Source organism: Typopeltis vanoorti, chromosome 21 (genome assembly GCF_054136105.1).
Source record: "Typopeltis vanoorti isolate ZY-2024b chromosome 21, IOZ_Tvanoo_1.0, whole genome shotgun sequence".
NCBI classification, from domain to species: domain Eukaryota; kingdom Metazoa; phylum Arthropoda; class Arachnida; order Uropygi; family Thelyphonidae; genus Typopeltis; species Typopeltis vanoorti.
In genome coordinates this window covers 82,209,361-82,236,654 of record NC_143569.1, presented here as the reverse complement: position 1 = coordinate 82,236,654, position 27,294 = coordinate 82,209,361, and the positions used below count along the sequence as shown (strand labels likewise).

The 27,294-nt window shown below is 34.3% G+C and overlaps 1 protein-coding gene across 6 annotated transcripts in view; it reads right to left on the bottom strand.

Moving 5' to 3' along the window:
• RtGEF (Rho-type guanine nucleotide exchange factor) overlaps positions 1-27,294 on the bottom strand; it is a 334,719-nt gene that overhangs the window by 219,948 nt on the left and 87,477 nt on the right. For all 6 annotated transcript variants that reach the window (XM_090411130.1, XM_090411129.1, XM_090411131.1 and 3 more), the window contains exons 10-12: positions 19,806-19,886; positions 13,244-13,393; positions 1,146-1,224 (exon numbers count right to left, since the gene is read on the bottom strand). In XM_090411130.1, the coding sequence (XP_090267256.1) occupies positions 1,146-1,224; positions 13,244-13,393; positions 19,806-19,886 (310 nt within the window). The remainder of the gene's footprint in view (positions 1-1,145; positions 1,225-13,243; positions 13,394-19,805; positions 19,887-27,294) is intronic.

The following is a 27,294-nucleotide window of genomic DNA, read 5'->3' as shown; positions in this document are numbered from 1 at the left end:
ACAGGAATTTAAAACAGGAAGTGACAACCATTTAGTTTTCGGCATAACAAAACTGAATATCATATTGAAAAGGAAAGTACATAAGAGAGTTTTAAACAAAGTCATGCAGCTTTCAAAGGTGAACTACGTCCTCAAAAATATGCAAATATTATTCAAGAAAAAAATGAAAGAATATGAAAACAAGAATCAAACCTTGTAGACTCAGTGGAAAACTAAATGAAATATTAGCTGATTCAGTCAGGGAAGCATGTGGTGAAGAGAAACATCAGAACTCCATAGCCTAAGGAAGTTAAAGAGGCAGTTATGCAAAAAAAAAAGGTTACATGGGCAGAATATGTGTCATTCATATTCTTGGGATTTTCAGACCATCATTATTGTTAACCACCTAAACGGCCATTATGGATCAAATAATCATCCTCATATGCTTCGTATCCATCATATATTTCAATGTAATATCAACAGCATTCCAATTTTAATATGCACTTCGCATCCATGATACCCTTGACGTCTATAGAGGTCTTGGCTGGTTGCGTGGTTAAGATTAGGATGGTTGAATAGAATTTCACAGACCTCTTTAAATTTGCACTGATACCACATTTGTGTGTGATATAATGAACAGGTGCCTTTCCAGCCAATTCTATATACGATATGATCAGAAAGGCCGGATTTATCAGTTATTAAACTGAATGAGTCTTAATGTTCTTTTCTTTTTAAAACAGGAATTATGCATCCAATTTCACCTATACAGAGCAAACAAATTACAGGTGCACTGAATATGGTATACTCCAGAATGAGCCAGCAGAGAAAGTGGATTCTTGGAGAAGTTGAATAAGTTCTTTAATTTTGGAGGAAGTTTAAAGGTTGCATTAAAATTGTATTTCTGTAGTATTCTGTTTATTTTATTTGATATTCCTTTAACGTATGAAATAGCTACAGTTTTATTGCAATCTAGTTCATTATTAGGTGGTGTCTTGTGAAGAATTTTGTTCATAGTATTTTTGTTGTAGCCATTTTTTAGAAAGGTACTGCTGATAACTCCTAATTCATGCTTAAGTACATTAAATTAAGTTCATTTTAGGTACTCCTTTTACATATTTTTGAAAAAAAAAAAAGTTTCAAACTTCACTGTAAACCCATTCTCTTACCTGTTATTTCAAATGCATGCTGGTAACTGTCACTAGGTTCCAGTTTTTTAACAGAAACTCCTGATAAAGGCAATTTTCCCTACAAATTTGAAAATACTTATTAATCAAATATACACATAAGTAAAATGCAAGTTTTATATATATATATATATATATATATATATATATATATATATAGGCCTATGGCTGATATCTACAATGTAATATGTGAAATAATATGTAGCATGCTAAGCAAAAAAAATTATGCACAAATGTTTTTCAAAAGGAAATATTTGGTATGCCTGACCTAAATGAATACCCCAGAAATATCAAACTTTTTTTGTGGCATGTGTTCAAAGGTGGTTGATGATGCCCAAGAGATTGCTGTGGAATGAGAGTGGAGGAATCCATATTTATGGTCACTAATTACGTAGTGGCCTAAAGGAGTTGAAGTTGATGAAATTCTTCATGATTTTTGCCATAATTAGTGAAAGTAATAGGAAAATAGTTTGATGGTGACTTAACACTCGCTTCTGGAATAGGCTTAATACAGATGTACTCCCATGCTGGACAAGAATGAAAAAAAAATGCTACAGAATGAGTGTTAATTCTGAAGCACAATTTAAGGAATACCATCAGGACCAGAAGACCTGTTGGTGTCTAATCTGTATATTATTACACACAGAGGGAAATATTCTTGGCATCACAGACAGTAGTTTGCTGTGGTCATCTATGCAGGAGTTGGAAGAGAAGAATGCTAGAAGATTCACCTGATCGTCAATGATTGAATCACATGAATGAGTGAGAGATATGCACCCAATAGCCCAAGAGGCTAGAAGGTTAGACTGTCATTTGAACAGGAAATAATTTTCTGTAATTGGCCCTACAAAATCAAATTTGAGTTAATTTATTCCCCTGAGCTATAGGCAAACTGTAGTATAGTACAAGTGCAACTAGAATGTTGGTCTCAAGCCACTCATGAAATATCAAAATTTTTATTTTATTTATTTTTGGACTAATGAACCAAGACTTGTTCACTGGTCCAGTGTTAACTGGTTGTTAATCGGAATGGAATGAAAGCCTTCATTCCAGATATAATTATTTCTGTTATTTGACTGAAGCAAAAAGTAATCAGGCCATTTAAAAGGAACAGACGATACTGAAGTCATCCCACTCAGCATCACTGTAATGCCATAAGGTATGAAACTGACTGGTTGAGTGACGGAAGGTAGCCTGAAAAAGAGGCTACAGTCTGAATTATCAAGAGAAGTGACATCCACAGTATAGATTTCGAATGGGAACTGGTTAAAAAAAAATGGGAGATGCTTATAAGATGGTTAAAGTTATCTAGTATTCTATTAGTATCAATGGACCATTTGTGTTGTTATTATTAACAGCAAATACAGGGTGATCAAAATTAAAGTATTCCTGTTTAAGGCCTTCTGTGGCCTAAAGGAGGTGAAGTTGATGACATTCTTCATGATTTTTGACAGAATTAATTTCACAGCATTTGGATCACCCAATGATCCAAATGCAGTGAAACTTTGAAGGAATACATTGTGTAGTGCAGAAATGATATCTGAGAAGGAAAAAAAAGCAGTTCCAAAATTCAACACCAGGGTATGATATACCAAATACAGATGTAGGATTTTTTCTGTGTGAGTGTAAGAAGGAGAAAAGTGACAAGTATAAATAACACATTTTTATTCACTTCCACTATGCATTCACAGGCTGTATTGTTCAACATGCTGCCCTTCCCGGTATGGCACAAACTGCATCCTTTTGCACAGTGTTCAATAGCAGAATCCAGCTAGTCAAGACTAAAGTAGTGCACATGCTGCATTATGCTGTGTCTTTCAGCTGGCAGATTATCAGGATGATTCCGATAAAGCCTGTCTTTCAGAAATCCCCAGAGCCAGAAATCACAGGAGGTCAGATCAGGTGAACGAGGTGACCATGCAGTGGGAAATGCACAGCTGATCACTCTGGCTTCTGTGAAATATTCTCGGAAAGCCTCCTGTATGAAAATGACTGCTATTACACAACAAAATTTTTTTATCATATCACAATACCTCTCGGCAGTAACTGAGCAGGTCACAGGACCCAACTGGATGGTCCAATGACAAACAAAGCTGTAAACCCACACTAGACAGTAACCGCAAGTGAATGCAAAGGAATTTGTTGAATTCCATGCAGGTTATACATAGCTCATATCAGGCAATTGTGGGTATTCACAGCTCCATTCAGCTGAAAGTGAGCCTTATCTCTCCACAAAATCATCCACTGACATTCATTTTAACATTCCTTGCTCAACTAGAGTTCGATGCTGGATGGTAAAGTCCTGCAGGTGCAACTCCTGTGTCAGGGTTATCGTAAATGGGTAGAAATGCAGAATCATCCATAGAATTTTCTAGACAGTTATGAAAAGCACATCCATGTGTGATACAGCATTGGCACTGCTGGAATCAAAGCTGTTATTCATTGCCTGCTCCACAATGGCAATAGCAACTTCATTCACTTGTTGTGAACTGATCGTTTTCGACCTCTGCCAGGTCGAAACTCCCAATGATCTCATTTCTGCAAAACAACTAATCTTCGTCACAGAGCACATGGAGATGGTGGATCTCGCTGACATTTGTTCAGGTGACAAAATTTGAGGGCACAGCAACAGCAGTGAAATTTTTTAGGTAGTAGTATAGCTTCCCAAGCAAGGAAGCATGTTAGTGCCATCCTGCAGATGGTATTAACCAGAATGAAGGGAAAAAAATCCCATGTCCATCTTTTTAAACCCTCATGGCACCTGCTGAGTTGTGTGATATGCAAATTCCATGCAGTTGGTGTTTATCATGCCCCTGGAGGTGAATTTTAAAATTCCCTCCCCTCTCAAATATTGCTTTTGCATGACACAAAATGTATTCCTGCAAAGTTTCTAAGCACTTGGATCACTGGATGGTGCTCCATAAGGCCTTAAACAGGGATACTTTAATTTTGACTGCCCTGTATTTTGGTATCTCTTTAAATTGATCTGCGGAGTTTTAGAGAAGGGGAAACTAGTTTTAGTTGTGGATGCTGAATTCTCCATGGAATATGATCTGAATGTTCGGAATAGGAAAAATCAATAAGACAGGAAATTAATTTTTTAAAATAGATAAGGAAATTCTGAGTCTGGACATAAGAAATTTTAGGTGCAGAATTGGTTGACTTGGGATGTCTGATCTGACAAATGTAGAGATACCATCATCATCAAATTCCTGACATGTACCCTCATGGGGTGTACAGGATATGATAGTACTACATGAAAAATTTACATCATTACTAACTTCCTATCTACAATTTTCCTCCAAATCAGTCTGTTACTTGTCAAGACTCCAACATTATCAGACCTTATATTTCTACCGTCTAAGGCACTTTGTACCGTATCAATCCACCTATATCTTGGTATTCCTCTGAGTCGTTTTCCTGCCAACCTGGCAGAGAACACTTGTTTTGCTAATCTTTCCTCGCCCATTCTGTTTAAGTGACCATACCACCTGCGATTAGCTCTGCTAACGCATTCCTGGATGCGACAATGTCAAGTTCTTTCCTAATATCCTTGTTTTTAATATGATATTGCCATTGATGCCATATTGAATAGCGTATTTAATCGCTTCTCTTTGGCACCTTGTCATATGCCTTTTCCAGATCGGCAAAACTTAAATACAGATCTTTGTTATTCCCATGATTTCTCCACTATTTGTCATAAAGTGAATATCTGATCCTGACAGCCTCTATTTGACCTGAATCCAGCTTGTTCTTCACCAAGTTTTTCTTCCACAATTCTTCTCAACTGTTTCTCAAGTATACTTGCATATATCTTACCAGGAACACTGAGTAGGAATATACCTCTGTAATTCTCACATTCAGTTTTTCCCTTTTTATATATGGATACTATGAGAGCTCTACTCCAATCATCGGGAATTCGTCCCTCTGTCCAGACATTCTGAACTAGGCAGTGCAGCCACTGTAAGGCTTTTATACCACCATACTTCAGCATTTCTGGTCGAATATCATCTATTCCTGCTGCCTTTCCACATTTCAAGCCTTTGATGGCTTTTTCTACTTCAACTTTGAATATGTATTCCTGACTGCATGCCTGGTCAGTGTTTTTTTTTTTATCACTGTGCTGTCAACACTGCTTGTTTCATTTAGCAGTTTTTCAAAGTAATTACTCCATACTTCAAGGATATCTTTTTCTCCCGTTTTGTCACCTTTATCATCTCTAACTCCTTTTACAGCACTCTTTCCTCCATTCCTAAGCTTCTTCAACAACCTACAGAATATCTAATATCACCTTCGTGATATTTATTTTTTATGTTCTTGCCAAAGTCCTCCCATGACTTTTGTTTAGCTAATTTTACACAGTGTTTAGCTTTCTTACATTTGTCTCTGTATTCTCTAAGAGCAAAAGCTGACTTATTTGCCAAGAACTTTTGATATGCTTTCTTCTTTTCCTTCACTGCCTCTTTAACTTCCTGTGTCCACCATGGAGTTCTGATTTTTCTATCCTTGCAGACAACCTCACCGCATGCCTCTCTGGCTGAATCAATCAGGGTTTTCTTCAAGGCTTAGCTGCAATATCTCACTTATGCAAAATTCCCTTACTAATTTGTATGTACGCAAATCGTACACCTAGCTACCCGAATTCCTGATAACCCTCTTCACTGTCCCAATACCCTCGATTTCTTTAACTGGTTCTCCTTCCAGGTACACCAGAGAGGTCACCTGTAAAGATGTTCAAATTCATTTAAATATCTTTACATAATTTTGTTTACGGAAGATGTTTACTGTTAGTTTACTTAAAATTAAAATTGGAATAAAAGAAGTGTACAACAATTGTCAAATTTTGTCAAAATGAATTCTTACAGTGGAATAGCAACAGCAGTATTTGTGGTTTCACTGTTAATAGATGACTGGCTAGGCTGTTAAATCCTAATTGTACCTCATGTAGTTAAATTCACCAATGGAAACAGTTCTTCCTTTAGCAGCAACAAAGAGAACCAGCAAGAGAAAGTACGTATCTTACTACATTATTGAAATTTTTCTGCTGAGAACATGAAATAGACATCAAGAGAATAAAGTGTCATCTTGAGTGCACTGCAGATAAACATATTCTGTGTGCCCTTACTGAAATGCTCTTTGTTGTTTGTGACATCATCACACAGATGGAAATCATTGAAAATAGAAACAAGAAATGAGAACAGCTAATGGACATGAGAAAAAAGAAATTATATGTAGTAAAAAAAGGAAAGGGAGAGTTGTAAATGATTCCCTTAAGAAAAAGAAAATAAATACAAAGAATGAATGAATGACAATTTTTTGTGGATTCTTTAGTATTTAACTTCTCAACAAGAAGTTAATAATATACTATCAAGTGTTGAGTTTTGTGATTGAAGATTGAAAAGAAAACCATATATTGTTTTATGGGCCTGACATCTGTCAAGTAAAAACATAGGAACATTCCAAAACAGTTGTGTTGTGTTTCATTATTAGGGTAACTGAAACCTGTATAATAAAGCTTTAATGTTTTTGGATACCTGTTTAAATAGAAAATGTTTGTTTCTGGACAAATTACATTTTATGCAGAAGAAATTACAAGAACACCTGTCCTACATTATTAATACAAAATGTGAGAAATCTCTAGACCAGCATGAGATTGATACTCACCGCAGAGTCTTCTGACTAGAATGCGCTGACTCCACTGATGCTGCTTCAAATTTAAATATTTATTTAAGAAGAGTGCTAAAGCCTTGCTGCATCATACTAATTTGAATCTGAATGACTGCATCTTCTTGCCAAAAATCAGGGAACATCTCATTCTTATCAGACATCAGTATCCCCTTCCCCAAAATTTATGTATCAGTTACTACTACTTGCTCACATCACATGGCTCACTGTTTTATACACCCTCTGTCCAAAAAGAAACCAAACTTTTCGAAAATAGAATAAACTAGTGGCGCCACCTGCTGTATCCTTCATTAGTGTTGAGTGAACAGTTTATGACATTTGCTTCATTAGAAGTCAAGTTATAGTGCCAAAAGTGACAGTGTATTTTGACGAATGGTTGGAAAATGAGTTTCAAACAGAGAGCTACAATTGACTTTTGTGTTAAACTTGGTAAACGTTTTACCGACACATCAAATGAGTCAAAAAATCATACATGATGAATGTTATCCCATACTCAAGTTTATGAGTGATTTAAGCAATTTCAAAGTAGTAGTGAGATGCTTGAGGACGACAAAAAGCCAGGCCATCCAAAAACTGGACTGAGCAAAGTTAACATCCAAACAGTGTGTGATTTCATCAAAGAAAACCTGAAATCATCCGTGAGATTGATTGAAGATGAATTGGGGATTCCAAAATCAACTGTGCACAACATTTTGACTGAGAGTTTGGGCCTTTATAAATTGAATTCGCAATTTGTTCCCCACAAGTTGACCGATGACCAAAAAATGTATCAAATTGAACACTGCAAGGACCACATTAAAAAAACCGCTCATAAGGATTCAAACTTCCTTGAAATGATCGTTACTGGTGACGAAACACGATTTTCAGTATGAGCCCGAAACAAGGTGCCAGTGTTGAGTGGGGACCACCAGAAGGGAGGCATCCGAAAAAAAGTCGCTTGGAGAAGTCAAAAGTAAAGACAATGCTGATTTGTTTCTATGATTCCAAGGGCATTATCCACAAAGAATTTGTTCCACTTGGCCAAATGGTCAATGGTGAGTTTTATCTCTAAGTTTTGAAGCGATTGATAGTGAGAATTTGCTGCGTAAGGCAGGAATATTGTGATGACTGATCATTCGTCAAAACACACTGTCACTCTTGGTACTATAACTCAGCTTCTAACGAAACAAATGTCAAACAGTTGACACAACACTTCATTAGTGTTGTGTCAACTGTTTGACATTTGTTTCATTAGAAGTTTCAGCTTTTTGACATTTGTTTCAGTTTTCAACAAAAAAAGATACAACAGGTGGCACTACTAGTTTCTTCTAATTTCGAAAAGTTTGGCTTATTTTTGGACAGAGGGTGTAAATAATCCATTGTTAACATTTCATATTCCATTTGTACATTTTAGCATACCTGACAATGAAGATGCCTTGTTATTTTCAGGTAGAAATATCTGGCCAATAAAAGTTTCTTACTTTTATTTTTGTTTTAATTTATCCTTATCAATAAAACTTCTACATGTAGACAGTTATTTAGCGCACAAATATCTCTTAAACAATGCATTTTGTGTCTATACAATTCACTGAATGAACCATTAGAAACATGTTAACTTCTGTCTCTGCAAACATTTTGTAATTATTGTCAGAAAACATGTGATCCAAGGTTTTAAGATTTTGAACATGTGCTTTCAGTAGCTTTACTCATTTCAGCAAGGAATATGGAGTTAATTGGATGTCTTCCATATGTAATTTTAGATCAAATTAAAAATGTGTTGGTAATTTCTGAAATGCAATTAGCCTAATTCATGCCATCATCATTTTCTGAAATGTTTTACTTGTTCCAGAGGTTCCCCGTTCACAACATAGTTGACATTTTCAACAATTCTACCTATTTTCATTGTCTTTGTCTTTTTAATGCTGACCTTCATACCATATCTATTACAACAGTTATTCAATTTAGTCAGGGAATCTTGCAAACGTGTAGTGGATATATTTAGAAGTATAACATTGTCCATATAAAGCAAAGAGCTGACATTAAGATCTCCAATTTTGATATCATGTTTAATACCACTTTCCGTCATAATGTGATCCATATAGATAATGAATAACAGAGGGGATAATGTACATCCTTGTCTCACACCAGATTTAACATTAAACCATTTTCCTGTACTTCCTTCATTTCTAACTGCTGACTTACAACTCAAATAAAGACAAAGTATTGCTTGATATATAATGCCCAATTGACACCATATAACTGTAGCTTATCGAATAGCTTCTCTCTTAGCACCTTGTCATATGCCTTTTCCAGATCTACAAATCTTAAATACAGATCTTTATTATATTCTCATGATTTCTCAACTATTTGTCGTAAAGTGAAGATCTGATCCTGACAGCCTCTATTTGGCCTGAATCCAGCTTGTTCTTCACCCAGCTTTTCTTCCACAATTTTTCTCAACCATTTCTCAAGTATACTTGCATATATCTTGCCAGGAACACTCAGTAGGAAAATACCTCTGTAATTCTCACATTCAGTTTTATTTCCCTTTTTATATATGGGTATTATGAGAGCTCTACTCCAATCATCGGGTATTCGTCCCTCTATCCAGGCTTTCTGAACTATGCAGTGCAGCCACTAAGACTTTTATACCACCATACTTCAGCATTTCTGGTCGAATATCATCTACTCCTGCTGCCTTTCCACATTTCAAACCTTTGATGGCTTTTTCTACTTCAAGTAGAGATATGTATTCCTGACTGCATGCCTGGTCAGTGTTTTTTTATCACTGCGCTATCATCACTGCTTGTTTCATTTAGCTGTTTTTCAAAGTAATTGCTCCATACTTCAAGGATATCTTTTTCTCCCGTTTTCATGTCACCTTTATCATCTCTAACTCCTTTTACAGCACTCTTTCCTCCATTTCTGAGCTTCTTTAACAGCCTCCAGAATATTTAGCTACCTTTGTGATATTTATTTTCTATGTTCTTACCAAAGTCTTCCCATTATTTCTGTTTAGTTAGTTTTACACAGTGTTTATCTTTCTTACATTTGTCTCTGTATTCTCTAAGAGCACAAGCTGACTTATTTGGCAGGGACTTTTGATAAACTTTCTTCTTTTCCTTCACTGCCTCTTAAACTTCCTGTGTCCACCTCTCTCTCTCTTTGGTGAATCAATCTGAAAATTGGTAAACATAGCAGCACATCACAACATCCTGTCTTGTGACTTCCTTTTTATCTCTTCATAACTCTTAGTGCCAGTTAGCATCATTATGTTATTTATATATGAAATTCTTTTTCTGCCTCGTGGCCTCTTTCCTTCTACAGTCCCCTCCATTATTTCTGTAATCAGTCCTCCATGCCTCAAATGGTGTCCAATTAGGCTTTTTCTTCCCTTATTGATGTGTTTCATTAATGACCGCTCTTCGTGAACTATATTCAGAACTTCATTACTTTTCTTTTCTGTTTAACTAATTTTCATCATCTTTCTCCAGTACCAAATTTCAAATGCCTCCAACTTTTTCATGTCTTGTTTTGTTAGAGTCCAGGCCTCACAACCATATAATGCAATGCTCCATATGTATGTTTTCACTGGCCTTTTTTTGAGCTGGATGCTAAGTCATTTACTGGTAAAAATGTTTCTTTTGTTATAGAATGCTTTTTTGGCTAGGATTATTCGTGCTTTAATATCTAACTGGTTTCTTCCATCTTCTGTGATAAGACTTCCAAGATATTGAAAAGAGGATACCTGTTGTAGTAGGTTATTATTTATTTCCAGGTTTAGTTTCATCGGATTTGCTTTACTTGTAATTAATAATTTTATTTTCTTATAATTAATTTTTAGGCTGTACTGTGTGAAGATTTCTTCCATCTTTGTTAGGGTGGCTTTCAGTTTGTTTTCGTTATCAGCTAAAACTGCTATATCATCCGTAAACCGTAGCCAGTTAATATCAATTCCATTTATCTTAATTCCGGTTTCTATTAGTTCTTTCAGTTTATTTATTGGAACTTCAATGTACAGATTAAACAATATGGGTGAAAGAGAGCACCCCTGTCTTACAACTCTACGTATTTTTACTATTGTGGTTTTTGTTGTATTGCTGGCTGCTTCTATTAGGGCTTCTTGATGCTTGTAAAAATTAAATATGAGCCTTCTATCTGTCCAATCTACTTTTATTGTTTTTAGGAGGTGAAACATTTGATTCCAGTGAATACTATCGAAGGCTTTCTCCAAGTCAAGAAAGACTATCCGAGTATTTTGATTCTTCTCCAATCTTCTTTCAATAACTGTTTTTAGAGCTAGGATTGCTTCTCTTGTCCTCTGCTGTTTCCTGAATCCAAACTGGTCATTGCCAACATATTCTTCAACCTTCTTTGGTAGTCTTTTTTTGTATGATTTTGAGTAGTATTTTCTGTGTATGATACTGTGTCCACCATGGAGTTCTAATTTTTCTATCCTTGCAGACAACTTCACCACATGCCTCTCTAGCTGAATCAGTCAAGGTTTCTTCAAGGCTTGCCACTGAATCTCCAAGGTTTGGTTCCTGTTCTCAAACTCTTTCATTTTTTCTTCAATAATCTTTGTGTATTTTAGTCTACAGTACACATCTGAGAGATGCTCAACTTTTATTCGCTTTAAAACTTTCTTACATGTTATTCTTTTCAATATGAAATTCAATTTTATCCTGCTCAAGACTAAATAGTGATCACTTCCAATTTCCAATCCTCTGTACACTCTGGTGTCCTGCACCAGGGAGAAAACATCACTATCAACAATAACATAGTCAATGAGACTTTTCTTATTCCTTGCCTCTTCTCTCCATGTGAATTTGTGCACATTTTTATGTTGGAACATGGTGTTAGTTAGTAATAACCAATCCATGTCCTGAGCAGAAATCCAACAGATATTTGCTATTATTATTAGCTTTGCTCTTTTCTCCAAATTTTCTCAAAATATTTTTGTATGTCTCACAATCATTTCCTACTCTGCTATTTAGATCCCCAACAAGGACCAACGTTTCCTTTTTCATTGTGTCAGTTGCTTTTTCTAAAGCCTCAAAAAATTCCTCCACTTCTACCTTAGTAGAACCTAATTCATGCCTCTTATTTTTATTTGTAAAATGCAAATTTCTTCATATGCAATAGACAAATAGGGAAATAAAATCACCAAATTTTGAAATTGTGTTAGCTCATATGCAATTTTTCATGAGGCGACTATGATTTGCCTGGCGAGTAAAACCAGATGAACATGTAAAATGCCATCTGATTGAACATAGCAATGACCTGCATAGGAATTCATTAAGCACACAACACACACACACATCTCAAAATCTCTCTTACCACAGTACACCCATGTGCATTACCCTACGAGAGTGTTATAAGAATTCAAATAGTGAACAAAAAAAAAAAAAAAAAAAGTTATGGACTGAGGATAAGCATGAAATAATAAAATGTTTTGAAAGAAACGAGAGAACACATGATGCTGCAAGTCTAAAGGAATCCATGTTGCTCCAAGACAACACTACAAAAATAACAAGAAACATCTTTAGTCAGAACAACTACTAGTTCTATAAAGTCAATTAAAACAAAGTCTAAAGAAACAGTATTTACTGTAGTGTTGTATTTCTTTATTTATTAAAATGTTTAAAACTCAGTAGCATTTTATTGTTGCATATATAACTTACAAGACTACAGGTTTTGAATGTTCTACCCCTAACCCTATTTTTTCTATAAGGCATGTTATTTATATTCACAAAATTCTACAATGCAGTGATTTTTAGTAACACACATACTGCATTATAAAGAACAATGGTACGTGAAATCAGTGACCTGTCTTTCAGTTTCTTTCATTATATATTATATATTACATTAGAAATTTTATTTATTTTTCATTTATGCAAGAGAAATTTCACTTTTTTAATTTTTGAGTTTATAATATAAATTTAGCATGTTCATAAATATTTCTAAATGTTTTTCTTTTCAGTCTTTAAAACTATTAGCTTTACTGAATTTAAAGTTAAATCTGAAAAATTTTGATGTCTTCCACCCACCTCTAAGTCCACATTAGAGAAGTGCTATGAAAATTTAAAAAAAGGAAACACGTGGGCCTTGTAACTGATTTCTCACATGCATCACAAATAATAACAGATTTTATTATTTAATTGCAAATAAGTGTGTTGGGCTAGGATTGCATAACTATACACCACAAATCATAAAACATAGGATCAGTGCATTATCTGTTTACATGCAATTTTCTTAATCTGTTAAATTTTAAAAATTCAATGCTTGAATTTATTAGTGCTTTTGATCTTTATGTAATAGTTATCTAATACTAATGTATTAGATCCTTCAAAATTACTTTTAAAAATTTATTCAACGATAACAAAAAGAATAGTAGTAGTGTATTAGCAATTTACCTCATAAATGAAGGCACTCATGCGAGGACTGACTGACAGAATGACTAGAGTTTGGGGAAAAAGAACCAAGTAACGATCTTTGCGTTCCTGATCTTCGGTCAGAAAAACTACTTGTCCCATTTCAATTATATCTCCCAGTGTACTAACCTCCTATATAAAAGCAAAAAAATTTTATAAAATAATATTTGATATGACTGCAATACTGCAAAAATAACAAAAATCGTCCAAATCTCTCTAAAAAGAAAATGATTTTTTATTTTATCATTTCTAACCAAAATGCAATGATTTTTTATTACATACTGAAAATAGCTCTAAATTTAAAAAGCATAAAAGTGATCATCATCATAATGCTAATTACGGATACAGACCATAATTGTCTGTTCCAGTCTCATTATCCATCTAATATCCTCTTTTGAGGTCTACATGGCCTTCTCTTTCGAAATGTTTTATATTTTATTAATTGTTTAAGACATAAAAGTGAACATTTCTTAATAACTTATTTATGATTAATTTATATAATAAATATTTTAAATTTCTCCAGAAATAATTTTTATAAGAATATTTAGTTTAAATTAATTACTACTATTTTTTTTTAGCAAATATGACTTTCAATTAGGCTATCTATTTTCAATCTGTAGCTCTACAAAATTAAAACAGCAAAAAACTAAAGCTTTTAATCAAAGTACATATCTAGAGAATTAGAATAATGAAATGCAATTTAAAACAGATTTCTTTTAATATATTAATAATAGACAAAATTAATATATATTATAATATACAACATACAATAAAATATTAAAAATATAATATATAATATAAAAATAATAATATACAAATAAAAAATGAATAAATATTTATAATCATAGAGAAGGAAGTGGAAAAAGTAGAAAATATAAAGGTAGCAAATTAAAAATATTGGACTGTTCTGGCATTATCTTCCTGCAGAAAGATAACTTATAATTTAATTTTTAACTAGTGAATGGAATTTTGGCTACATTTGTTTTATAATATACTATTAATTCAGTTTGCATTTAAAGCTCTGTGTGTATAATGTGTATAATAAATAAAATGTAGGACTTCCTTTCACTGCTATAACCACAGCAATCCTATAAAGCATACTTTCCATAGGCATGCAATAGTAATCAATGGGAATTTTGGATCATTCTTCCCACAAACATGTAATGAAGTCCTAAACTTCGGGTAGATGTCTCTTGACCTCAACTGAAGCCCTAGTTCATCTCACAGATGTTCAATAGGGTTGAGATCAGGGATCTGTGGAAGCCAGTCAAGTGTGGTAACGTTCATGTCCATTCCTCCACAAATTACAGCATTATGACACTGCTGAAAGAGACAATGATCAGTTCCATAGAAACATCACAAAGTAGGAAGCATTGCATTGTCGAGAATGTTCAGCTATGTCTCTGAGTTCAATGTTCATGGCACCACAAACAGAGGTCCGAGGCCAAACCAGGACCATATACCATCACACCTCCAAATTTCATAGTTGGGGTTATGCGTTCTGGATAACAACACACCCATATCCGTCCATTTGCTCAGTAGAGGATATAGTGTGAATCACCGCTCCATAACATAGCTTTCAAGCTTCAACATCTCACTGTATACTCTTTGCACCACTGAAGACGATGCTGCATGTTGGTTCAGGTAATGTGAGGCTTGCATATTGCAGTCCTACCATGGAAACCCATGTTGTGAGACTCAGTTCCAAATATTTTTGTGCAGATTCGTGTTCCAATCAATTCATTGTATTAGTGACAAATGGCAGTTTTTACATATTATCCTTCATCACACCCTAAGGTTATGTTTGGTGAGTGTGGTGGGTCATCCACTGTGGATAGCACCTGCAGCTGACTCCCTGCCCTTCTATCCCAGTATAATATCACTGATTGTTGACCTGGCATGGCCTAATTTGTCAACAATTTGAAAAAGGCATTGTTATAGCATGCCTTGTTGAAGGCCTATCTGTTCAGCAAACTCTGTCAATTCCCTTCTCCCAGCCATTTTCACCCAGACACAGTTGCAATGACATGAAAGCATCATATTCCTCCAATTTATACTGGCTACAAACTCGACTTGTTACATAGCATGATGCATCTTGCCCCTGGAAAGTGTCTGTTGACTTCTTGCCAAGCAGTGTACATAAAGCACACAAAAGTACAACATGAAAAGTGCTGATATAAATAAATAAAAGAAATAAAAAAAAAAACTAGGAACATGAAATTATAATCTAGAATTGATTTTTACATAGCTTAAATTAATGTCACTTACTTGAAATCTTCATAATGAACTACTGTAAATGTATACAGACTATAAAAATTTAGATCCGAAACTCAAAAATTCAAAATCTGAAGTTTAAAATTTTTTACCTTAGTGTCTTTCAAACATAAAATGAGTTGCTACCCAAACAAATTCTATAACTTGTACTTAAAGTTGAAATTAAAAAACACTGTACAGAATATTATACAATGTTTATTTAATTTACAGTTATAAAAGAACAGTTTCAATCTATGGCAGCTGTACATCACTGGATCTGTATCGAATCAGGAAACTAACATGGTCACCAGTAGTGTATCACTCCCCCCCCCAGCAGGGTGACTAATGTTCATTACTTCTATTCTCCCTTCTCTTTGTAACTGCAAATGACCTAACTACTGAGGTCTTTCAGGTTATTTTTGATTTTAATGGTAATAAAATGCACACATTTAGTTTATTATGAGAACTTTGGGTAAGTGGCATTAATTCTGGATTTTGATTTTTATAATTGCATGAGCTTGTTTTCTTTCTTTGTCTCCATTGTATGCATCTGCACTTTTTATGTTGTCATTTTATGTGCCTTGTGTAGAGTACCAGCCAAATCCTCTGTACCATCAATGTACAATTTCCCAGCTTTCTTTCGTTTCTTGCAATTTCCTTTGTTCTGTTTTCAGCGATTTCTTTTATTTTTCATAAAATTATTTTATTCAATTTCTTCTTATTATTATTATCAGTGGTGGCTCATGGCTTGAAATCATGGGGGTACTACAACTTTAGAAATATACATACATACTGTAAGTACAGTGTATGTGTGTTCAGATGGTAAAAATTATGAATTATGGTAAAAATTGAAAAAAAAAAGTTAAACATGAAAAAATATTGTTTATTATCGATAAAATTATACAGTTTGGTATAATTCAAAATTAAAATCCATTCTTCTTGTTTTGTTTCAAGCGAAAAGGTCAATAACTTTTCCCTAACTGTTGAAATCATCGCAACTGCATTTAACCTACCCTGATTCATAGTGCTCCTCAGAAATGTTTTTATTCTCTTTAATGTTGAAAAACAGCGTTCAGGCTCTGATGTAGTCATAGGAATTGTCAAGAGAATTTTTATCAATACAGTAATTTCACTAAGAACAGAATATAAATTATTTTCTGTTATAAATTTTAACAAGTCGATTAATTTACAATAATCGTGCATGTCAGGTCTACTGTAGAATACTCTAAGTTCAATTCCAAATTTTTCTTTGTTGATCATGGAATGTGCTTCAGTGGTCAATTTTATTTCTTCTGTAGGCAATTTATTCTTAAAATTAGCTAATTTATCCTTGTTAAATAAGTAAATAAAAAATAAATAAAATAAGGAAGACTGAGTAAACACGATAAGCACTATGAACAGTCTACTATTGGCGCAAACTGCATATAAACAACAATGGAACTGCACAACGGACATGAGTGCCGCATTACGCTAATAGCTCGCATCTCACTATGACATGCATATGCTTGTGCGTGTAGCAATATAACACTGGTAAACACAGTGCTGCTAGCGTCCTTTGCCCTCCTAAGTGCTACAAGATGGATTTTTATTATTTTTTATACAAAATAAGAGAATTATATAGGATTGTTGATGATAAAATTAAATATTACAAGAAAATATAAATAAATTAATAAAAATATTTTTATATCGAGAAAAATTGGGGGTGCTGCAGTTCCACAATGCCTATGCACAGGCCGCCCCTGATTATTATTATTACATCATATCTCCAAGGAGTTCAAAGACTCATTGAGGGAGGACACCTACCCTAAAACTCTCCATCTCCATCACTCAAATCCACCAACTATAATAAACCGCAACTACCATCATCACCTACACCAACTGCATCTACTGCACACCACCAATAGTATTCTCACAGACAATCACAAACATCCATGCCCACAGCAGGATTCGAACCCACAACCTTTTGGCTGCTGAGAGGATATGCTAACCACTCGGCCCACCAAGTCAGCACTTCTTTTCTAAAAAGAAGTTTCTAGCTTCTTTTATGTTTTTTTTGTGATTTCTTTTGTGTTATTTCCACTGATGTCCTTCCTGCAATGTCTTTTGTTCTCTTTCTGCAATGTCTTTTGTTCTCTTTCTGCAATTTCCTTTGTTCTGTTTCTAGTAATTTTCTTTGTTGTATTTTTTGAAATTGTGTTATTTCCAATGATTTCTTTTATTTCCTGCAATTTCTTTTGTTTTGAGAAGGGGGCTTATATTCTTACCCTAAATTCACTATACTAAATCCTGTATTACAATGAATTATGTCTATGATCACTAGGGATTTACTATAGTGATCATTAAATAAAATAATGATGTCAAATCACATGTAAAATGTTGAACTAAATGCTGAAAATTTGTGAATGCTATCTTATAGAATATTAAAATATGCTGTTCATAGTGAATTAGAGTCTAAAGATTTTGCAAATAAACTCATATCCAGTAGTCCCCACCCCCTTATCTGCGGGGAATACATTCCAAGACACCCTGCAGATAGTACCGAACCCTATACATACAGTATTATGTTTTTTTCCTATACATACATACTTATGATAAAGTTTAATTTATAAACTAGGCAAGTAAGAGATTAACAACAATAACTAATAATAAGATAGAACAATTATAACAACATACTGTAATAAATGTTATCTGAATGTAAATGGAATCTTAGCAACCTCAGCATACATTTTTTAAAAATTATTTATTATTTTATGAATTCAAGAACTATCACCTTTTTTCACTTAAAAGGAAGCATTTTTCGGCTTCTCTTTGCCATATCCAAATTACCAGCATCACTACTCTTGCACTATGGGGCCATTATTAAGTAAAATAAAGGTTATTACTTGAACACTTGTTATGGTATCACAAGCACTGGATACCAAGATAGTTGATCTGATAACTGAGAACTACTCAGAATGGCACACAATTTAAAACATATGAATTGTCTATTACTAAAAGAAAGAGTGCCATACAGCTTCATTTCAGTGGTGTAAAATTACAATGGCAAAGAGAATATTAGATCCAACATAATTTCAAAGTCAAATGTTTGTAGAAACGATGAAAGTTTCGTACATTCACCAGAGTGCTTACGAGAATACAATCCTCGGCATCCCCAAGATGCCTTAGCTTGCATTATTCGACTTATGTAGCTATGGCAATTCGGGGATGCCGAGGATTGTATTCTCGTAAACACTCAGGTCAACTTATGAAACTTTCATAGTTTCTACAAACATTTGGCTTTGAAATAATGTTGAATCTAGTATCCACTTTGCTTATGTAATAATAAATTGTTCTCATCTTCCTTTTCCTTCTTTTACCTTGCAGTGTTGAGAGTTAGTTAATTATTGGACCTCAAACTGTTCACAGAATAAGGTGGTCAGCACTACACCCTGGTGTATCCTATGTCCGTAATGTTGAGTTCTCAAGGCCAGTTTGCCTGCTTTGTGGGATGAAAAACCTCAGGATAAACTGAGAGAAATACCCCTACTGTCCACACCCAAGACCAGCTAACTTGGCTATGGCTGAGGAAGATCCTTCAGCTCCTCACATCACCAACAGGAATCGAACCTAGGACACTCCTTCCCCAGGCATATGGTTGTGAAGCGCAGAGCCACTAGGCTAACCATGAGGAATATAAATTGTTTATTTCCGGAATTTTCCATTTAATATTTTCAGACTGGGGGTTGACTGCGGATAATTGAAAACATGCAGAATAATTAATTATCACTATTACAGATAATTATAAAGTATGGACTTCAAACTAAAAAAACAAGTTCCTGTTGCAAATAATCTTAAAGCACTGTTCTGAGTTATCCCTTGAATCACTAGAAATTCAGTTTATTTTACAGTGGTTGATCTTTGGGCTTACAATATCAAAGGAATATGATCATAACTCTGGCAAAAAATCAATTTCCCAATGCATACATATATGAGGAATGTCTGAAAAGCTCTGATAAACACCTAGAAAAAAGTGATATTAAAGCAAAAGATATAACCACAAGAAAGAACGTAGTAACAGAGTTATGAAGTTCATGTTCTTATATCCTCATAAGTTCCTTCTTGGGGTTATATCAGTTGCTTTAATATCCTTTTTGTTCTAAGTGTTTATCAGAACTTTTCAGACCCCCCCCCCCCAGTAAATGAGAATTCACTGTATTATTATTCATGATTAAGAAATAAATTTAGTTTTAATTAGTTTGCATTTAGTTTTACAATCATCAGCAATTAAAATTTTTCAAATTAAAAATCATACCTCTCCTTCCCAACCTCTTATGTTTCCAGATATGACTTCCAGTTCCATCTCTTTTTGTCTTCTCATATCAAGGCAAGCAGCCTGTAATATTTTTTTATTTACTTCAAACTTTATACCAAACACATACAGTATCACAGAACAGAAAACTATTAGAAAGTATGATGCATGATTTCTCAGATATTAACATACCAGGGACACAGAGAATTTGAGAGAGAGAGAGAGGCAGAGATCATTTAGTTTTAATCAGGATAAAACTAAATATCACACTGAAAAGAAAAATATGCAAATGTTATCTTTAAAAAAAAAAAAAAAGGTTGCAGCTTTTAGAGATAAATGTGGATTCAATCTTGTTGGTGAAAAAGTGAAGGAATCTGAAAATAAGAACAACCTTGGAGAAAATGGTAAGCTTTCAACAAAATGTCTCAAGCCAGGAATGCATGTGGTAGCAGTGTTTGAGAAGACAGAAAAATAAGAGCATCATGGTGAATATAAGTTAAAGAAAAGGCCCACGGATAAATTATTTCTAATAATAAAAAAAGTTGAGAAAATTTTGGAGAGAATAGAGAAGATACATAGATGGCAAACTGGAAGGAAAAATAACACGAAAGGAATCAAAAATAGTAAAGAAGATATATAAACTGAAGAATATTCTAGGTGTCTGGAGTAATGCCTTTGAAAAAAATTATTAAATGAACTAACAAAAGCAAAAACAATGGTAAAAAACATCACAAACTTAAAATGGGAAAGAGGACAGCATCAGAAAAGATCATGATGACCTTTCTGGATATTTTTTTTTTTAATTCAAAAGGCTATCACAAGGTCAAGTCACAGCTGATCATACCAACTGATATATAAAAAATAATAAAACTGAATATAAAAATTATAGAGAAATTTACTGAGTATTCCAGAAAGATTTGTGAAAATGTACTGAAGAAAAAGTTAGAAAAATTGGTGAAAAGTAATCTGGATTTAGGCTAAATAGCTAGCATTAGATTTTTATCTGACAAAAACATCATGGAAATATAATAATGTTCTCCAAGTTGTTCCCCTAACTTATTCTTTTATCCAAGTCTAAGAATAAAAGAATAAGTGAGGATGAAATGAATCACAAAATTATGCAGGAAATGCAGAGAAAGAGGATACAGAACAAAGTTGCTCCTCTGCAGTACAAGAAACAGCTAGGAAGGTTAAGAGTAATAAAGAAAGAGAAACTTGGAATATTAAAGGAAACTAGCTGAGAAGAAAAACAAAATCATAGTGAATTCTACAGTTATGTGTCTAACAAAAGAAATGGAGAATATGGAAGACTGACTAGTTGGAGATGGCACAAGTATCACATCTATTTAATTATAATGGAAGTGATCCATAAGTACTTTGTCAGTGTATATCAAAATGGGGAACTAGGAGTAGTATTCAACAACAGTGGGAAAGAAAAGGAAATACTGGAAGTTCAGGAATGTAAAGTGTTGAAATTTTTAATAAGCTTGAAGTTAGTAAGGCTGTGGAACTAGATGACATGCTGCTGCTGCATATATTAAGGATATATGCAAATGAGCTGACAGTGTCCTTAACTTTGTTCAACAAGATTGGTAACAGGAATGAGACAAAAAAGTGCCTCCATAGTGCAATTGACAGACAGAAGAGGAATCCTTAAAATGGGCATGTTCAATTGAAGATGATTCAGCTGATTTCATGGCCTTGATAATTAGATAGTGAACTTTGTTGACTATCTAATGTTATCAAAGGTTATTCACCCTGTATACAGGAAAATTAGTCAAAAGAACATACACAATTTACTGCCAAAAATTACCATTGGTGAGCAGCAGAGAGTGCAGTATAGATGGTGGATTAAATACTAGAAACAGCAGGTTGTGTAAAGTAGAGCATCCTCCCATGATGAGTCCATGAAGACATCACATAATGTGTCACTATGTAAGAGAGAGCCCAAGTGAGTGGTGTCAAACTAAGTCAGTTTGTGTGTTGGGTGTAGTAGTGAAGGTTTTAGAGGCTGACAGGAGAAAGAATACAAACACAGACTAATGAGAATATAAATATTTCTAGAAATCTTTTATGGGTCTGTTAAAGGGAATTCTTGTTTTAGCAACCTGGTTCTATTTTACAATAGAGCAACAAGCGTATTGGATAGAGGAGATGTTTATATGATAATTTTTCTCGATTTTGAAAAGGTATTCAGTAAAATACTGCATGATAAACTACTATTGAAACTAAGTAAGATAGGAATGAATAATCAGTTAGTAGCCTGGTTAAAGACATAATTGGCCAACTGGGACTAGCAAGCTGCATATAGGATGCAGCAACTCAAAATAAAAAGGCATCAAGTAGGACATACTACAGGTCCTGTTCTGGAACCACTGTTGCTTGTTTTAAATATCGACAGTGTAGTTCAAGATTGAAGAGAAGACATTCAGTTATTTGCTATTAATGCTTTGGTAAACGTACTATCAAGAAAGCTTTGAATGATGTTGTTACAAGAGGCTGAGTAAGGTGGTGCAGAGGAATGGGAATGCCAGTTCAATGTTGCTAGAAGTCTTTTATGGATGCAAAATTATACACTTGTTAAAAAAAAGATGGAACAAGTTGAACAAGGTGTATTGCATTGGAGGAACTTTGCTCCAGGAGGATGAGGTGGATTGTGTGGTGCTGGCAGATAGGGAGTCGAAATTCAGGGGATATGCAAAAATTACTTAAAAATTGCTCCATAATGAGAAGAATACTGAAAAGCAGAAAAAGAAGGTGACAGTTTCACAGTACTTCTCAGGCCTCATCTAAATTTCCGAGAACAAATCTAGTTGGATGATAAGGAAACACCAGAGAAAGGGCATGCAAAAGCAATGACTGTCAATACATTTAAAATACTGAGTACAAAGACAGGTAAAGGGAATGCACTATGCAAAGCCTGGAAAAAATGGAGGAGAGGTGATATCACTGAGACACAAGAAAGTGAGTTGAGCCTATCAGAAAGATATAAGGGAGATATTGCATATGGTAATAGGTATGAGGTGTATGTGATGTGAGCAAGGAAGTGAAAAGGAGATTCTGTGCTTACTGAATGCTCCAATAGTGAATATTTTCAAAGCTAGGTATGATATGTAATGTAGTCTGTAGATTTTGGTCTCCTGAAATAGACTTCTGACTTCATAGAGATCCACACATAATACTAATAAGTACTCAGTAGTAAAACTATAGGTTACACATTTTTGTTATTTGGGGACAACAGGAATAGAAGGAATGTATGGTAATTCCATTGCATAAGGGCAGTGCAAAAGACCGATGTATCCAACTATTGACCAATTAGTATCTCAGGAGTGGTGGTGAAGATTTTTGAAATATTGGTTAAGGCTCACATTAAGAAATGGGTTGACAGTGAATCTCTACTTTGCAATACAACATGGGTTTACTAAGGGAAGGCTCTGTTTTAGCAACTTGCTCACATTCTATAACAATGTTATGATTGAACTAGACAAGGGGAATAGATACATCATGATACTTTTGGATTTTGCTAAGGCTTTTGACAGAATACAGTATGGAAGACTTGCATAAATTGGAGAAAATGAGTTTGGGTTATACAACATTAGCATGGATAAGAGGATGGCTGACTGACAGATATCAAAAAGTGGTATACGGGGGATCTGAGTCTGCAAGGTTTAAGGTAACAAGTGGTGTACCATAAGGATCAGTGCTTGGTCCACTGCTATTCAATCTGACATTAATGATATTGGAAAGGATTTTACAAGTGATATACAGTTATTTGCTGATGATGCAAAGATAGGTAGGGTAATCAGAAATGCTGCTGTTATGCAGTCTTTGCAGAATGATTTGAATAGGCTGGAATTGTGGGCATGGGAAGATGGGAATCAGTTCAATGTCAGTAAATGTAAAGTGATTCACTTCAGCATGATTAGATATCCAATGTTGTATTATATTGGTGGGATTAGGCTTGAAGAAACTGATGAGGCTAGGGAACTTGGAGTGTTAGTAGATAGGAAGTTGAAGTTAAGGCCATGCAGCAAAGATTGCAAATACAACTCAAAAGATAATTGCAATGCTGAAATGAATTCAAATGTAAAGAATGTCATTTTGCCTCTTTACAAGGCTTTGATAAGACCTCACTTGGTCTATTGTGTGCAGGTCTGATCTCCTGGTTTATTATGATTCTGATATATTGAAGAGAGTAGTACAAAGGAGAGTGTTAAAAATGATATCAGGATTGTAGAATACTGATTATAAAGACAGATTGAGAATTTGTAGACTGCAGACACTAGCAAACAGGAGAAAGAGGGGTGATATGACTGAGACTTACAAACTTCTGATAGGGTCATACAGGATTTCAATTGATGGAATTTTTCAATCTATGGAGGGTGGGGAAAGGACGAGAGAGCATCCTTGGAAGCTGAGAATGAAGGCTGTCAAGAAGGGGATGAGATCTAAATTTTTCTCTCATGGAGTAGTGCATAATTGGAATGGATTGCCACTGGATGTTGTGAGTGCAAGCAGTGTGAATGAATTCAAGAATAAGTATGATAGCTGGTGTGTGTAGTATGTGGCCTCCCTCGATGAGTCTGACTCCCTGGAGGTCTCTCTTAATAATAATAATAATAACAACATTTATTGAAGATAGCTAAATAACTTTATATGAAATAAGAGGAATCAGCCAACTAGCAGTACACAGACAATACAGGCAGTTCTGTACATGTCTATACAAGAGCTCGCTTTACAAGAGCTCTGTTCTCACTTTGCAAGTTTAGGGTTTACGAGTTATGTTTTCAAAGCATCGACATAAAATTGAAAATATGAACATTAGTTGCAATAAATAAATAAAACGATTCATAAATATGGTGCATCAAACCACACATGTAGCTATACAATACAGTACAGTTCTACTCTACAGGAAGATGAGAGCATCTCACTGACTGATATAACATTACACAGTGACTGTACTGAATGTTATGTTGCTCTTCATTTTTGTGGTCTTATTTCACATTTATATGTCTTATTAATACTGTACATCATCATCAAATTCCTGCCATGTACCCTCAAGGGGTATACAGGATATGACAGTACTACATGAAAAAATTACATCATTACTAACTTCCTATCTGCAATTTTCCTCCAAATCAGTCTGTTACTTGTCAAGACTCCAACATTATCAGATCTTATATTTCTATCATCTAAGGCACTTTGTACCGTATCAATCCACCTATATCTTGGTCTTCCTCTGGGTCGTTTTCCTGCCAACCTGGCAGAGAACACTTGTTTTGTTAATCTTTCCTCTCCCATTCTATTTAAGTGACCATACCACCTGAGATTAGCTCTGCTAATGCATTCCTGGATGCTGACAATGTCAAGTTCTTTCCTAATATCCTTGTTTTTAATATGATATTGCCATTGATGCCATCTGTTCACGCCTCTAATCTTTCTCAGGACTCTCATATCTGCGGTCTCTAGTCTTTGGTCAAGTGTTTTACTTCTGACCCAGCTCTCAGATCCATAAGTTAAAACTGGTTTGAACACTGTCTTGTATACAGCTAATTAATACTGTACAGTAAGCCAAAACCATTCTACAAAGAGTGATGTTAATAAAAAGAAACAGCAACGACGAATCATCAACAAGCGTGCATTTGATGATGATGATGAAGACATTCTTTAGCATTTGTATGACAAATCATTTCTTTATTATTACAATTTGCTTGATTTTAAAGGATATGTTTGCATTTCTTTGGTTAAATAAATCACTTTTTAACTATCATTTTGTTAAACTTTATTTACCATTACTATGTTAAAATTTCATGGTTGGGAACATAATCTCTGCTCTTAACATTAACACTAGTGGAAATAAATTCCCGCCTCACAAGGTTTTGCTTTATATGTTCATACTAAGAACAAATTAACTCAAAGTTAACTACCTGTGTATGTTAACTTGGTCTTTTGGCTAATTGTAATACACAAAATCAGAGTTACTTTTGAAACAAAACAGTAATCAATAGTAAATATTACAAACATGAGTTCTGAAGAAAATCAGAAGAATGAACTGATAGCATTAATGGCAACATCATAATAAAAATGAAGATATCAACAAAGAACTTGACATTATTAACATTCAAGAATGTGCATATCTTACATATTCATGTAGTGATCATACCATCTTGGAGCTAATATCATCATCATCAAATTCCTGACAGGTAACCTCATTGAGTATATATAAGTTTGCATGAAGCAGGCTTTTACAAACATCCATGCCCAAGGAGGGATTTAAATCCATAACACGCTGGTTGGAGAATGGGTATGCTATCCACTCAGCCAACCAGGCCAGCATAGAGAAGATTTGAAAACATTACATCATTACTAACTTATCAACAATTTTCCTCAAATTAATCGATTAATGCTAATATAAGATGGTATTATCACTTCTATAGAATGAAAGAAGAAATATTTGACACAAAAATGATGGGGGTTGGGGGGGGGGGGGGAACAGAGTAAGACAAATTTATGTGGGTTGACACATGACCATAAGAGCTCATCAAATTTAACATCAAATTTCAAAAAGTTAACTAGAAACTAATCATGAAATATTAGATTATGTTACTATGTTAGATTATAATGTCAGATACATACACTTCATAATTTACACACCAGAAATGGTGCACTTTTTAATAGCATTTATTTACGTACTTTTATGTAACACTCCCACAAGGTTGCAGCCCTATAATACATTGCATTAATAATGTACTATAGTTCTGCAACTTTTTGTGGGTAGGAGTTACTTAGCCCACTTAATAATAATACTGTTGGGTGGACTAAGTTTTTTTTTCCTATTTTTCATTAATTTCTTTATTTTAATTTATTTTTTACAGCCTGGAAACCCTGAGACAACAAACATAGAACTGGGACCTTTTTCAAGCCACTTGAATGAGGCATTCAATATGCAGGGCAATGATCTCACACCAAGCAAATAAAATTCATCTCCTACCTACAGACAATCACAAACATCCATGACCATGGCAGGATTTGAATGTGCAGCCTATTGTTTATAAAGTGCTGACAACTCAGCAAACCAGACTGGCATTGTAATCACATCCAGAAATGCTTGGAAATTTATAGCACATTACACATAGGTGGTTGGCTAGATGAAGGTTAGACAGACAAGTAAACAATTGACATTTGTGTTTAAATAAGGGCAATGTTATGTGCCCTGCAAAAGAAAAGTGACTTTAAATTTCAAATCTCTTTAAAATAAATATTATGAATGAAATACCCAGATATCCTGAGTTGTGTGCTGTATAGAAGAAAAATGATTTCTATGAAGTTGAAATGTTCTTTTAAATAAAACATAACATTATAAATGATTTATCTGGTCCCCATGAACTATCTTGTGAGAAAAAAAAAAAAAAAAAAAACAACTTCCAAATATTATGCACTAGGAATTAAATCAATTACTAATAGTCATATCATATGCCCATTTTGACTCAAT